The sequence below is a fragment of the Octopus bimaculoides genome, chromosome 8, assembly GCF_046866305.1.
Source record: "Octopus bimaculoides isolate indiv1 chromosome 8, ASM4686630v1, whole genome shotgun sequence".
Taxonomy (NCBI): domain Eukaryota; kingdom Metazoa; phylum Mollusca; class Cephalopoda; order Octopoda; family Octopodidae; genus Octopus; species Octopus bimaculoides.
The window spans coordinates 75,849,850-75,865,725 of NC_142935.1; the positions used below are offsets into that span (position 1 = coordinate 75,849,850).

At 36.1% G+C, this 15,876-nt stretch overlaps 1 protein-coding gene across 2 annotated transcripts in view; it reads left to right on the top strand.

The window, feature by feature from the left end:
• Positions 1–10,840, top strand: part of LOC106869058 (ubiquitin-conjugating enzyme E2 E1) — a 34,887-nt gene extending 24,047 nt beyond the window's left edge. For both annotated transcript variants that reach the window (XM_052970170.2, XM_052970169.2), the window contains exons 3-5: positions 3,539–3,589; positions 4,883–5,015; positions 10,082–10,840. In XM_052970170.2, coding sequence (XP_052826130.1) covers positions 3,539–3,589; positions 4,883–5,015; positions 10,082–10,333 — 436 coding nt within the window. In that variant the 3' untranslated portion in view covers positions 10,334–10,840. The remainder of the gene's footprint in view (positions 1–3,538; positions 3,590–4,882; positions 5,016–10,081) is intronic.
• Positions 10,841–15,876: the final 5,036 nt, after the last annotated feature.

Genomic DNA, 15,876 nt, shown 5'->3' on the forward strand with positions numbered 1-15,876 from the left:
GACCGGACAACCATTGCTACTGCTGCACCTCTATGAAATTCTACTTCAGTATTTCATTGTGTGTGTGTGTGTGTGTGTGTGTGTGTGTGTGTGTGTCGATGCTTGATGGGTGCTGATGAAGGAGCAGAAACTCTTGAAATATGTCATATATGCCCATTACCCATTTTTCGTCTTCAATCTCATTGTTTACATCAGACCTCTCGGATGTGGAACCTAACAAAAATCAGTGCTGACTATAATTTCTATAATAAATCTGTAGAGATAGCCTTAACAAGTGATATATATCATCACCATCATCATTTAATGTCTGTTGTCCATGCTGGCATGGGTTGGATGGTTTAACCAGAGTTGGCAGGCTGGAGAGCTGCATCAGGCTCCAGTTTGATTTGGTATAGTTTCTATGGCTGGATGTCCTTCCTGATGTCAACCACTTTACAGTGTGCTGGGTGCTTTTACATGGTACTGGCATGAGTGCTTTTTATGTGGCACTGGTACACGTCTTTTACAGTATATATGTGTGTGTGTGTGTGCGTGCGTGCGTGTGTGTCTGCGTGCGTGTGTGTGTGCATGTATATATATATATATGTGTGTGTGTGTGTATATATGTGTGTGTGTGTTTTTCTCCTTGTCTCCGTATTCTTTCTGTTGAAGAGCGTAGCTCGAAACGTCAAAGACTTTCCGTATTCCCGAGCGTCATACTAATATATACTTTTGTTATTTACACCACCTGTCCTCGTCTGTTGTTATTATTTCTATATTCTCCCATATATATATATATATATATATATATTGGAATCTCCCATTGAAGATTGCATATGAATGTTCAGTTTTTGTTGAATGACCTACACAAATGATTTGTTTATAGTGATCAAATGTATCTGCTGTACATGAAGCTCACACCTTCTATCAGTACATTGCCTGAACAGGTGCACATTGTACCACATGTCAGGTGTCAAAGTGGTTGCAGACCAATGTGAGATGAAGTGTTTTGCTCAAGAGCGCAATGCAACCCCTCGTCCAGGAATTGAAACCATGATCTCATGATCTTGAGTGCAACACCCTAACCACTAGGCCATGTACCCTCACACATACACATATCTTTTACATGTTTTAGTCAGTGTAATGTGGTTATGCTGGGGCACCAACTTGCAGTACTTTTATTTGAACAGATCAACCCCAGCACATACTTTCAAGTCTGGTGCTTATTGTATCAGTTCCTTTTGCCAAACTGCTAAGTTACAGAGACATAAAGAAACCAACACTGGGTGTCAAGTACTGGTGGGGAACAAATACAAGACAAACACAGACATAAACACACATATAGATGTAATGGGCTTCTTTCTGTTTCTGTCTGCCAAATCTATTCTCAAGGCTGTGGTCAGCCTGGGGCTATTGTAGAAGACACTTGCCCGAGGTGCCATGGTGTGGGACTGAACCCAGGATCATGTGGTTGGGAAGCAAACTTATTACCACACAACCACACCTGCGCTCTCTGTCTGTTTGTCTGTCTCTCTCATATATATATATATATATATATATATATATATATATATATATATATATATATATATATATATATATATATATATATATATATATATATATATATATATATATATATATACATATATACATATATATATATATATATACATATATACATATATATATATATATATACATATATATATATATATATATATATATATATATATATATATATATATGTATATGGATATGTATATGTATATATATATATATATATATATATATATATATATATAGTTTTCTTTAATACATTGTAACTAATTTCCAGTACTCAGAGTTACTCATTCCTGATCACCAGCTGGTAAATTGAGTCAGTTTCTCTTTTGGAATATTCACAGTTTAAACATTTTTGGAAATATGAAATGAAAGTTTAAAGAAAATGCTTATCCTTATGTTTTTTTGTTTTTTTTTGTGTTTCAAAACCTTTGTAATGACACATGCAAAAAACGGCTGCTTCAAGCTCACATTTTTTATTTCATTTTTACTTCTCAAAATACGAGCTTGAAGCAACCATTTTTGTATGTGTTGTTCGCAAAGGTTTCTAAACAACAGCATAAAGATAAGTGTTTTCTACAAGCTTTCATTTCATATTTTAGAAAATATTCAAACAGTGAATATTTCAAAAGAAAAGGGTGAAGTGAATTTTGTGATATGGCTGCCCAAATCACCATAGAGCCATCTCTATGCTTCATAGTTGGAACCAAACAGTCACAAAGGCTTCTTTGGTTGTCTGTATACATAAATTTGCCTTTAAATAGGAAAAAGAGTATATGCTGATTCGTCAGAGATGACTTTGTTCCATTTTGTCTGCTAACCACTTCTAGACACCAATTTTTTCTGCTTATCAATGTTAATGGGGGACAAGATAACTTCAGCAGTTGCACCCTCTCATAGCATCCAGTTTTATGGAGCTTTCAATGAATAGGTTTTCTTGACACAGTGTTGGCAAGATGGTGGTTTGGCTCTGCTTTCACTTTTGCTGCTGTAGCTCAGTGGATTTTAAACAATATATATCACTAATCTGCATTCCCTCTCTGCAAGCTTCATCTTCCATCCAGAATTATGCTTATCAGAGGTAGTTTTACCTTGGTTTTTGAATGCCTCCTGATTTTAGAGATTGCCTCTTGAAATATTAAACAATTCAGTAGTTTTTGTGACTAAAGCTTCTCTCATCTGCACTCTGACAATTTGTCCTCTTTGGAAATATGGGTCACATATTTTAACTCATTTAAGCATAAATATCTATAAAAAAAGTTTTAAAAAAAGACACTCAGGACTATATTATGAAGTACAAGACATGCATTATGCTTATGTACACATATAGGTGCAGGAGTGGCTGTGTGGTAAGTAGCTTGCTTACCAACCACATGGTTCTGGGTTCCGTCCCACTGCGTGGCCCCTTGGCAAATGTCTTCTACTATAGCCTCGGGCCGACCAAAGCCTTGTGAGTGGGTTTGGCAGATGGGAACCGAAAGAAGCCTGTCGTATATATGTATATATATATGTATATGTGTGTATATGTTTGTCCTCTCAACATCGCTTGACAACCGATGTGTTTACGTCCCCATCACTTAGCGGTTCGGCAAAAGAGACCGATAGAATAAGTACTAGGCTTACAAAGAATAAATCCTGGGGTCGATTTACTCGACTAAAGGCAGTGCTCCAGCATGGCCGCAGTCAAATGACTGAAACAAGTAAAAGAGTAAAGAGTATATATACAGACTGGAACAATTCTGAATTTGTCATTGCCAACAGAAAAGATAATTAAATGAAAAATGTTGTTTCCTCTATCTCCCCAACCACCATGTATATCTGTTTGTGTTTAGATATGTATATATGTACACGTTATAGTTAGATCCTTTGTAAATCTTAAAAATAAGTTTGCAGAATGTTATTTAAATTCCATCTGTATCTTCAGTTAGAAATAACCTTTATTCTTATTTTGTGTATTTTAAGTTTGTCCTGAAATTTGAACCTATTTTCTTTATAGCATTCAGAAAGAATTGGCTGAGATAACTCTGGATCCACCACCCAACTGCAGGTAAACTGGAAGCTGTTAAAATTTTTCTTAATTTAAAAATAATTTAATTCAATAAGAAAAATCCAATATCAGAACCTGTGTTTTATGAAATACTCAGTATCTTACAGTAAATAGCATACATATTATGTCCATCAGCATGTGGTATTTATTTATAATTGTGATATATTATACATACATATGCGTGTGTGTGTGCTCAGACATGACTGTGCAGTGAGAAGTTTGCTTTCCAATCACATATTTTCGGGTTCAGTCCCACTGTGTGGTACCTTGGACAAGCATCTTCTATTATAGCCTTAGGCTGACCAAAGCCTTGTGAGTGGATTTGGTAGACAGAAAATGAAAGAAGCCTGGCATATATATGTATATTTTCTCCTGAAATATATAAAGGTTTTTCAGCTCATCTCTGCTTTGTTAGAAGCTTTCCTTTTCATTTATTATCCTACTTCCATACACACACATGTATATATGTAAGTATATATGTATATATAATGTATATATGTATGCTTGTATGTGTGTATGTTCATATATATATATATATATATATATATATATATATATATATATATATATATATATATATATGAACATTTATCATGATTGACTGGTACTTACAAGTGAATAATGTCATGTCATCATAGTATCAGTATAAAAAGGTTACTGTTGAAGTTTTTGTAGTGTTTAGCTTCTAAATTTGAAGACTTTTGCAACCAGTGAATGGTGTAATTACGCAACATCTTAGGCTTAGCATTATTGTATAAATAGGAAAGATTATTGTGGTGTGTGTACATATATATATATATATATATATATATATATATATATATATATATATATGTATATGTATATATATGTATATATATATATATATATACACACACACACACACACACACACACACTTACACATGATTTCATATTAAAATTTTGGAATAATTAAACAAGTTCAAATTGTGATTCAGACCAAAAAAGAACAGGGAAATTCAAAATAGTTGAAAATATATTACTAAAGAAAGTATGATAGTAGTTACTTTTTAAATCAAAAACTATATTCGAAGATTTTAGAGCTTTTTTTTAGAGACAGATAAGTGCTGAACTCCTCAAAATATTTTAATAAGATATACCAAATTTGGATGAGTAAATAACTATGTTAGCAATTCTATCTTAACCATCAGAATGTAATTAAATAATTTATACTTTTTACATGTCATGATTGAATTTCTTATAATTAAGGTGACAAATTACTGTTAGAGAATTATGATGATTTTCTTTGTCTTGTTTTTTTTCACTATTGTAGTGCTGGACCAAAAGGAGACAATTTATATGAATGGGTCTCGACAATTTTAGGGCCTCCTGGATCAGTTTATGAAGGTGGTGTATTTTTTTTGGATATACATTTTACACAGGATTATCCATTTAAGCCTCCTAAGGTAAGTACTTATTTAGCTTCATATTTAATATTAGAATGAATATAATTCATCTTAATATCAGGAAATCTGATGAACATTTTATCCAGTGAGATGACGATGACAACAACAACATATATGAAATTGAACAAAATAGTGTTGGCTATAGCCTAGTCACCCGTATTACGAACCAGGTGATACACGAAGGAGTCATACCCAATGACTGGTGTAGCAGCATCATAGTCAACTGCTACAAAGGTAAAGGTGACGCTTTAGATACAAATAATTACAGAGGCATCAAGCTGTTAGATCAGGTTATGAAAGTTACAGAGAGGGTCATAGCCCAACTAATTAGGGAGCAAATCAATTTAGATGAGATGCAGTTTAGGTTCGTGCCAGGTAAAAGCACTACTGATGCCTCATTTCTAGTGAGACAGCTGCAGGAGAAATACCTAGCTAAGGATAAACCTCTGTACCTGGCTTTCGTTGACATGGAGAAAGCCTTTGACAGGGTCCCCCGATCCTTTATCTGGTGGTCAATGAGGAAACTTGGGATAGAAGAATGGTTAGTGAGAGCTGTACGAGCCATGTACAGAGATGCTGCCAGTAAGGTGAGGGTTGGAAATGAGTACAGCAATGAATTCCGGGTAGAGGTAGGGGTCCACCAAGGTTCCGTCCTCAGCCCCCTCTTATTTATCATAGTCCTCCAGGCAATCACAGAGGAGTTCAAGACAGGTTGCCCCTGGGAGCTCCTCTATGCTGATGACCTTGCCCTAATTGCGGAGTCACTATCAGAACTAGAGGAGAAGTTTCAGGTGTGGAAGCAAGGTCTAGAATTGAAGGGCCTTAGAGTCAACCTAGCTAAAACCAAAATCCTAATAAGTAGGAAGGTAGATAAAACACAAACCCCTTCAGGTAGATGGCCCTGCTCAGTATGTAGAAAAGGAGTAGGTAGTAACTCTATAAGATGTACCCGGTGCAAGCTATGGACACATAAGAGGTGCAGCAACATCAAAGGCAGGTTAACTAGCAAGTTAGTTTTTGTTTGTGGCAGATGTTCAGGTGCAATAAAGACTGTAAACAAACAGGAAACAACTTCTATCTCATTCCAGGGTGAAAAACTAGAGGTAGTCGATAGCTTCCGCTATCTGGGCGACCGAGTTAGTAGTGGGGGTGGGTGCGCTGAAAGTGTAGCTGCTAGAATAAGAATAGCCTGGGCAAAGTTTAGAGAGCTCTTACCCCTGCTGGCGACAAAGGGACTCTCACTCAGAGTAAAAGGCAGACTGTATGACGCATGCGTACGAACAGCCATGCTACATGGCAGTGAAACATGGGCTGTAACTGCTGAGGACATACGTAAGCTCGCAAGGAATGAAGCCAGTATGCTCCATTGGATGTGTAATGTCAATGTGAATACCCGTCAGAGTGTAAGTATCTTGAGAGAAAAGCTGAACATTAGAAGCATCAGTTGTGGTGTGCAAGAGAGACGATTGCGCTGGTATGGACATGTGGTGAGAATGGATGAGGATAGCTGCGTGAAAAAGTGCCACACCCTAACAGTTGAGGGAACCCGTGGAAGAGGTAGGCCCAGGAAGACCTGGGCTGAGGTGGTGAGGCAAGACCTTCGTACATTGGACCTCACCGAGGCGATGACTACTGACCGAGACCTTTGGAAATGTGCTGTGCGTGAGAAGACCCGGCAAGCCAAGTAAGATCGTTGCCAGTGCCCCTGGACTGGCTCTTGTGCGGGTGGCACATGAGATGCACCATTTTGAGCGTGGCCGTTGCCAGTACCGCCTGACTGGCTCCCGTAGGATTTTCGAGTGAGATTGTTGCCAGTGCCCCTGGACTGGCTTGTGCGGGTGGCACATAAAAGACACCATTTCGAGCGTGGCCGTTTTCGTGCGGGTGACACGTAAAAGCACCCACTACACTCTCTGAGTGGTTGGCGTTAGGAAGGGCAACCAGCTGTAGAAACTCTGCCAAATTAGATTGGAGCCTGGTGTTGCCATCCGGTTTCACCAGTCCTCAGTCAAATCGTCCAACCCATGCTAGCATGGAAAGCGGATGTTAAACGATGATGATGATGATGATGATGATGATACCATCTTGTAGCCTATGTTTTTTTCTCCTTCCAAAATGGACCATCATCATCATCATTGTTTAACGTCCACTTTCCATGCTAGCATGGGTTGGACGATTTGACTGAGGACTGGCGAACCAGATGGCTGTACCAGGCTCCAATCTGATCTGGCAGAGTTTCTACAGCTGGATGCCCTTCCTAACACCAACCACTCCGAGAGTGTAGTTGGTGCTTTTACGTGCCACTGGCACAAAGGCCCATCAGGCGGTACTGGTAACGGCCACGCTCAAATGGTGTTTTTTATGTGCCACCAGCGGCACTGGCAATGACCTCGCTCAAATGTTTTTTCACGTGCCAGCGGCACAAGTGCCAGTAAGGCGACGCTGGTAACGATCACACTCAAATGATCATGCTCAAATGGTGCTATTTACGTGCCACCGGCACGGAAGCCAGACAGCTGCTCTGGCAATGATCACTCTCGGACAGTGCTGTTAGTGCTCCATTGACATGGGTGCTAGTTATCGAATTTGGTTCAATTACGATTTTCATTTCACTTGCTCCAACAGGTCTTCGCAAGTACAGTTTAGTGTGCAATGAAAGAAAGGTTGGCATGGGAGTTGTCGAATTTGGTTCGATTTCGATTTCACTTGCCTCAACAGGTCTTCGCAAGCAGGGTTTAGTGTCCAATGAAGTAAAGGTACGAATAAGTGGGCTGGCTACACCCCTGGCAGAAACCACAGATTATGGTCTCACTTGGCTTGCCGAGTCTTCTCTAGCACAGCATATTTCCAAAGGTCTCGGTCACTAGTCATTGCCTCGCTGAGGCCTAATGTTCGAAGGTCGTGCTTCATCACCTCATCCCAGGTCTTCCTGGGTCTACCTCTTCCACAGGTTCCCTCAACCGCTAGGGTGTGGCACTTTTTCACACAGCTATCCTCATCCATTCTCGCCACATGACCATACCATTGCAATCGTCTCTCTTGCACACCACAACTGATGCTTCTTAGGTCCAACTTTTCTCTCAAGGTACTTACACTCTGTCGAGTATGCACACTAACATTACACATCCATCAGAGCATACTGGCTTCATTTCTTGTGAGCTTATGCATATCCTCATCAGTCACGGCCCATGTTTCACTGCCATGTAGCATGGCTGTTCGTACACATGCGTCATACAGTCTGCCTTTTACTCTGAGCGAGAGGCCCATTTGACACCAGCAGAGGTAAGAGCTCTCTGAACTTTGCCCAGGCTATTCTTATTCTAGCAGCTACACTTTCAGCACACCCTCCCCTGCTCCTGACTTGGTCACCTAGGTAATGGAAGCTATCAACTACTTCTAGTTTTTCTCCCTGGAATGTGGCAGAAGTTGTTCTCTGCACATTTTCAGTGTTTATTGCTCTTGAGCATCTGCCACATACAAAAACTATCTTGCTAGTTAGCCTTCCTTTGATATTGCTGCTCCTCTTATGTGTCCATAGCTTACACTAGGTACATCTTATAGAGTTTCTACCTACGCCTTTTCTACAGATTGAGCAGGGCCATCTACCTGAAGGGGTTTGTGGTTTGTCTACCTTCCTACTTATATATATATATATATATATATATATATATATATATATATATATATACATATACACACCATAAAAACCCATGTAATTTACACATTTTTTTGCAAAAATAAAAATAAACTTTAGTGGGTACGTAAATTACATGAAATTGTTTTTGCTGCAAAAATACATACAAAATGTAAACATTTGTACCAGAAGTTGACTCATTTAATGTCAGAATAGGTTTTTACAGAAAAATAATGGCTTAAATACGTATAATGAAGTTGACTTTTATTTATGCTGGGTGGTATAATGCTTACTTTTTCTGTATAAATTTACTAAAACCATTAAATGGTTAACTAGTTTTTGAAGTCTGATGTTCATGCTGGTAAACAAGGTTTGGGCCATATTTTACATTGCTTGGAGTTTCTACCTACCACAATCGAGCACCATTGACATACATAGTGATATGGATATTCCCAATGGAAAAGAATGTAATGATATGGATAATCTTGATTGTCTGTTATTGTTTTGTCTGTTTATTACTAGGCACAGTTTTAAGTTTGTTGTACTGTTTATGCGAATTTCGAACATTGGCTTCATTAACATTAAAATGCCTTCTGGCATCTCTATTGTATATTCAACATATTTAATTTCACCTTCACAATAAACGATTCATAAGTTCTGCCATACTGACAATAACGGTAATGACAAATTTTAAAGTTTGCTTGACATTTTATAAGTGCAAAAGGGATTAAAATTTTGGTACTCCATATCAAAGAATAGGCAGAAAAGCATTCTGTTTACATAATCAGTTTGATTGGTCACCTTCCTCTGTCAGTTGAGTAAAGCGTCATCCAAGCTGATGTTTATTGGTAATTAAACTTAATTTGCAACACCTATGCATATTTATCAGCTTTGTTTTTGTTGGTAATTCTTATCAACAACTTTTCCTGTGATCCTGATTTGAGAAGACATACAGCAGTATGCTAAAGATCAGACATAATCTCTTGTGGGCAAGAAATGTAAAATAAAGTTTATTATAAACAACACAAACACTTTGTAATTTAATAGTTTTCAATGTGATACCTGTTAAACAGAGATTATTTTTATTTAATGAAAATGTAATAAAATCTAATCATAAGGAAGTGAAATTATGCTAAATATTACTAAATTGAAAAGCTTTTTCCCTTGACTATATCAGCAATTCTGAAAACTTTTGGGTGCAAATTTTACATGAGTAGAAGCTTTTTTTTAACAAGTTTTATCCTGAAAATAACCTGTGTAAATTACACCTGTGCGCAAATTTCATGGGTTTTTATGGTATATACCTGAATACAAATAAATGAAAATAAAAGTTACTCCAGAAATTATCCATTTTCATTTACTTTGTGAATTGATTTATTTAATTAAAAACTCAAACTATCTACCATTAATGTTGTATCTATTATTATTTCAGGTCACTTTCCGAACAAGGATCTACCATTGTAATATCAACAGTCAAGGTGTAATTTGCTTGGATATTCTTAAAGATAATTGGAGCCCAGCTTTAACTATTTCAAAAGTGCTCCTGTCTATCTGTTCACTATTGACTGACTGCAATCCTCAGGACCCATTGGTAGGAAGTATTGCTACCCAATATCTTCAGAATAAACTGGAACATGATCGTGTAGCTCGACTGTGGACAAAAAGATTCGCCACTGGCCTTTAATGGTGGCTGTATGGCTGTGAGCAAACCCTCCAGCCATATTATGAACTCTGAATTGATCAAGACAGATGTCTAATGGTGAGATATTATCTGTAATGATTGTTAAGCTCACTGCAAACTCTGTCAGAGCACATGGCTTATCTCTTCAATGAAGAAGACATGAGAAGAGAACTACTGATTGTGATGACTAAAAATATAAAAGAAATAAGGAGAAATCCTTCCTCTGTCCATCATTTGTATCTGGTAAATGAACTTGATGCTAAATGTGGTTATCAGTGAAATGTAGATGCATTGCTTGCTTAATTGTCCACTTCCACTGGCAATATATGTCTAGCTACAATGACCACAGCTGTAATCAAACTGTCATTACCAGACAGACAAATGAATTTTTCTTGACCAACATCAGTAACATTTGATCTGCTGGCAGCTTGACACTATAAAAAAAAAACAAAAGCAGAAAAAAAAAAAAAAAAATTTTTTTTTTTTATAAATAAAGCATTACCAAAGACATTTTCTGTATCATTTTAGTTCACCCTTTACAAATCTGTTTTATATTTTCACTGATATTACAGTGTTATTTCAATTGAATGTTGGGCAATATATTTAATTTCTTGTCTTTTGGTTTACTTTACAATTACTATTTGGAAGTAATCAGTATAATTTAGCTTGGGGCTATAATATTCCTAATAGAATGCGGTTCATATAATTTTAAATTAACCCTTTAGCATTCAGATTTCTTTGTCAAATGTATTGCTTACTTATCCACATTGTTTTGAATTAATCATGCATTATCTTGTAGCTTCAAGATTTCAATGGTATGTTGGCATATTTTTAGAATGATGTTGTGGGATAGGTGTGAGAGGTTGGATGTGGTCTGTTTTAATACAAAACAGGTGGAATATTGGGCCGGATTGTCCAAGCCATGCCAGCATGGAAGGCAGACGTTAAATGATGATGGTGGCCAGATTAAATGTTAAAGAGTTAAAATAGCAAATCGAATTAAAATCAAAATTTCAAATAGAATGCTGTTAATATAAGTTTAAATTAAAATATATTAGCTTTAATGATAAATGAAAGGAATAATAAAATGTCATTGCTCTCTGATAGCCTGTTGAATAAATTTGTAAATTGATACAGGAATTTTGTGACAAGTATTGTTTGATAGATGCTCATTCCATTACTAATTTGACAGTACAACCTTGATAGGCTTGAGTAGGTAAGATATCTTGCTTTACCCTAATGCTGTAATGCTCAAAGGCTTACTCAGACATTATTTCTGAGGCCCTTTGTGATTTTGGAAAATATCAAAGAAGCCATAAAATAGCAGAAATGAGTTTAGTTGTATTTAGTGATAAATTTGAAATTTCATTCTGTTCTCTTTCATATTTTTGGGTCCATATATGGAAGAAGACCTAATATGCAAAATAAATTTCTAAGATAAGACCAGATTAAATTTTTGTCATAATCACATTTTAGTGATTATTATATATGAAAGATAGAAAGATTTTCAGCTTATAAAGCAGATTTTACTAAATAAGTGTTTATGGTACATGGGAGGTAACTGTGTTTTATATCATCTGAATGAATATTGATTTGCTTGTATTAAATCAACTTGTAAACTCCCTTTACTGGTAGAAACAAACGTGTAAGTTGATCAGATGTGTATTTTTGGTTAGATGAAACAAAAAGAAATTATTAGAATGTATCTTTGACTTATCAGCTTGTCTAGTGAGTTAGACAATATTTTTGGATCTTTTTTAAAACGGGGGCCACATTTTTCATTAATGTTTTACGTAGTGCTTTTGGTACCGAAAGACTTTCAAACTTCGTATACTTATCTATTTTGTGTTATAGAACAGAAAAATATTTTTGTATTCGAATTTATTTCATGTAAAAAATTGTCTTATTTCGATAATTTCAACCAACCACTGACGTCCATTCAGCCGATATACATTAAGTGCCGACTACATAAACAAACGATTCTTCGTTTTATTTGCTGTTTTCATTTTAAATTTGCTTTAATCCTAACCCTAACCCTAACTCTAACGTTAGGGTTAGGGTTAATTGTTTCAGAATCGTTTGTTTATGTAGTCGGCACTTAATGTATATCGGCTGAATGGACGTCAGTGATTGGTTGAAATTACAGAAATACGACAACTTTAACATGGAATAATTTATGGATTTCTTTTTTTTTTTAAGAAGACTAAGAGAAAAAGATGTTTTATATGACACATTCTACCAGTGATCCAAGTTTCAAAGTGTTTCGTTAATGAAAAATGTGGCCCCCGTTTTAAAAAAGATCCATATTTTTTGATGTTACACATGATTCAGACTATTATCTTTTCTGTTTGTTGTTTATTCTTTTCATCAGTATAAAGTTTCTATATGTTTATTTATTATGCTACAGTCCTTGTAATAGTAATGATACTTAGCAGAGCAAACAAACGTTTTACTGCTTTGGTTGTACTCTTCAAATCAGAATTCCAAACTGTAGAGATTCCTTTGAATAATTTTCAAGTATACTCTTCTTTTGAAACTTGGTAAATCTAGTATTTTATGTAAGTATAAAATTTTCTGAAACCCCACCCAAAACGTCCATCTATTTTTACACACATAGTCAATGGACATTCTCAGTTTCCCAGAGCAAATGTACAACAAATTTTCCCTTATATTCTCATACAAAGAATAAAATGAGGATTACATAAAGCTTTGCATATTTATATCTGATGAATGTGAACCCATAAACAAAAGCCTTAATTTTTTTCCCTTTTACAAAGTAGTAAGCAAAACAACTTTCAACACTGAATTGCATTCGTCTGTTTTGAATCTACACATCTCTCCAAAATAATTTAAAGCAGGAAAGAATCGTTCAATAATAATAATGATAAATAAATGGAAAATTCACTTAGTTTTGAATATTATTACCGAATTCCACATCATGATGAATAATTCTCATGTCTATGATAAACATAACTGGTCAGAGAGTAAAATTGATTGAGGACATACATATATCCTGTTTCAATGCCATAGCTGTGAAAATTGTCTCACTTTTAAATAATTGATTAGCAAGACAAATTGAAACAAACTAAAATGGAGCTGTCCATCTTAGTAAAAAAAAAATGTCTGGTACAGTTCAGCAACAAGATCAAAAACAATCTACATAGCTCTGACTTCTGTGGCCTTATAGCTCCCTATTCTATCATTGCTGGTACAGAACATTCCCTCCATTCCTCAATGACTACATTCACTTTCATGGTAACCTCTGTTCTCATCAACATTACTATCATTATCATTAGCATCATCTGTTGCTGCTATTGCTCTACTTCTATCTCTCCCAATGTGAAGAAATCACTCTTCCCTACTTCTCTATCTCAGTTCAACAATGTCTACTGATACTACATTTCCACTAAATCCAACTCATGTAAGAGCCAGGGCATGCCCTCAACTTGCGACACTGCCCAAATCATCTCTGGAACATTCTACCAACATGAATAAAATGGAATCCCAAAATCTGTTACAATTGTCTACATGAGGGAACATGACTGTCCCTTTGTCCACCTTCCAGATATCAGATGCATAATTAAGAGATATACTACCAACCAAAAAATGATACTGTTATTTGTCTGCACTCCAACAAATTTAACATGATTATGATATTATTGTTGATGGAACTATTTCCTTCTCAAGTTGAAATGATCATGAATGTTATTTTCAGGATTCATTAAGGCACATCCTCAGGAATTTATTGTTTACATTAAGATAAATTTACTGTTATGTATCTGCTCCCCAACAAATTTAACCAATGGGTGACTTTGACCTTCCCTTTATGGGTTGGTCTCTGCATATTGTGAAAACAGGAATTTATGCCTCATTCTTGGACAAAGCAGCACTTTCCAAATTTATGAATGATTTGTTTTCCTGTTTCCTGATTCATGTTTGAGCCAACAAGACACAACAAAAGTGCTTTGGGTCTAGTGTTGAGTATATATGCTGGCACTGTTTGAAATATCTCTGTTGACAAAAACACCTGTCATACTATGATAAGGTACATTGTAGCCTTATTTTTCATCATCCAAAAATTAGATCAAAATCACTGGTTCTTGTACACCCATTTGGTGACATGGACCAACATAAAGTGAACATGAGTACAATTATACATGACCTATCATTTGTTGACTGGTCTTTCACTCCCTCCAATATAAAAATATCTTGGTAGCTATTTGAGGACACTTATTCACATATGTGCGAATCACATCCCATCATGCCCTGCAAACAAACAGATGCAGGCTCTTTCGAGAAAAAAAAATCACTCATCAGAAAAATAAAGAGTTAACAGGAAAAAAATCAAAAGCTAGATTACTTCCAGCAGCAGCAGCATCTCTCTCAAGGGCAATAACTTACACTGGAATCAGAAAACGAACATCACCAAAACTGTATGAGGTCTCACATTAATAACCAAAGTGCTGTTGAGGAAGACAGTGCCATTACAAAAATTAGACACAGTTCTAAAGTCTCCAATTCCTTTGCTAAAAAGCATAGGGCAACGTTTTCATTCATTGGTTCACTGATCAAGGAATACTACTTCATTCACAATGATGTCACAGATACAAAGAGATTCTACAGAAGCAATACTGCTTTGTCTTCAATGATCCTGATGTGGTTGAATTAGGCTTTATTAACGTAATAAATCCTCAAAGCATCCTCCCTGACATAACTTTCAGTATTGCAGACATCATTGCAGCAATTAATAAAATTAACTAAACTTCAGTTGTAGGCTCTGATAGATTCTCTGCTAGTGTCCTGAAGGAGTGTAAAGGATTTTGTCCAATGCTTTAGGTCTTTGATAATACATTGCTGAATACTAATGACACCTTGCCTTTTGGTACACCAATGTTTTGACACATTTTAGTATGCTGTCATGGTAATTAAAGAAATGGTAGTAGATTAATATTTTCCATTTAGAATTTATTGTTACATCTTGTGTGACACTTGTGGTAAAACTGTAATGCTGTATGGTAGTGAAATGCAAACCATGACTGCAGAAGACTTGCAAAAACTAGAAAAAAATGAAGTGAGCATGCCCCAATGGATGTGTAATGTGCATAATGGCTATCTGAGAGAAAAATTAGTATCGGAAGAATCAGATGTGTACAAGAGAGAAGGTTGTGCTGGTATGAGCATGTGATGCATATGCAAGATGGTTGCTGCACTTGTAAGTACCAAGCACTCCAAATTAGTGAAACCTGTAGAAAAGAGAGACCAAGGAAGATTTAAGATGAAGTAATGATGGATAAGCTGAAAATGCTGCACCTCATGGAGAAGATGACAGGACCATACTGATTAGTGATATGCAATGCTACAGAAGACCAAACCACCCTTGGTAGAATGTACCGTGACACAAAATATTTTGTATGTCAGGAAGGATGTTTTGAAGATTTATTACACTAATAATGCCTAATTCAACCACATCAGGATCATTGAAGACAAAGCAGTATTGCTTCTGTAGAATCTCCTCATATTTTGTATTCTGCCAAGTCTATATTTGT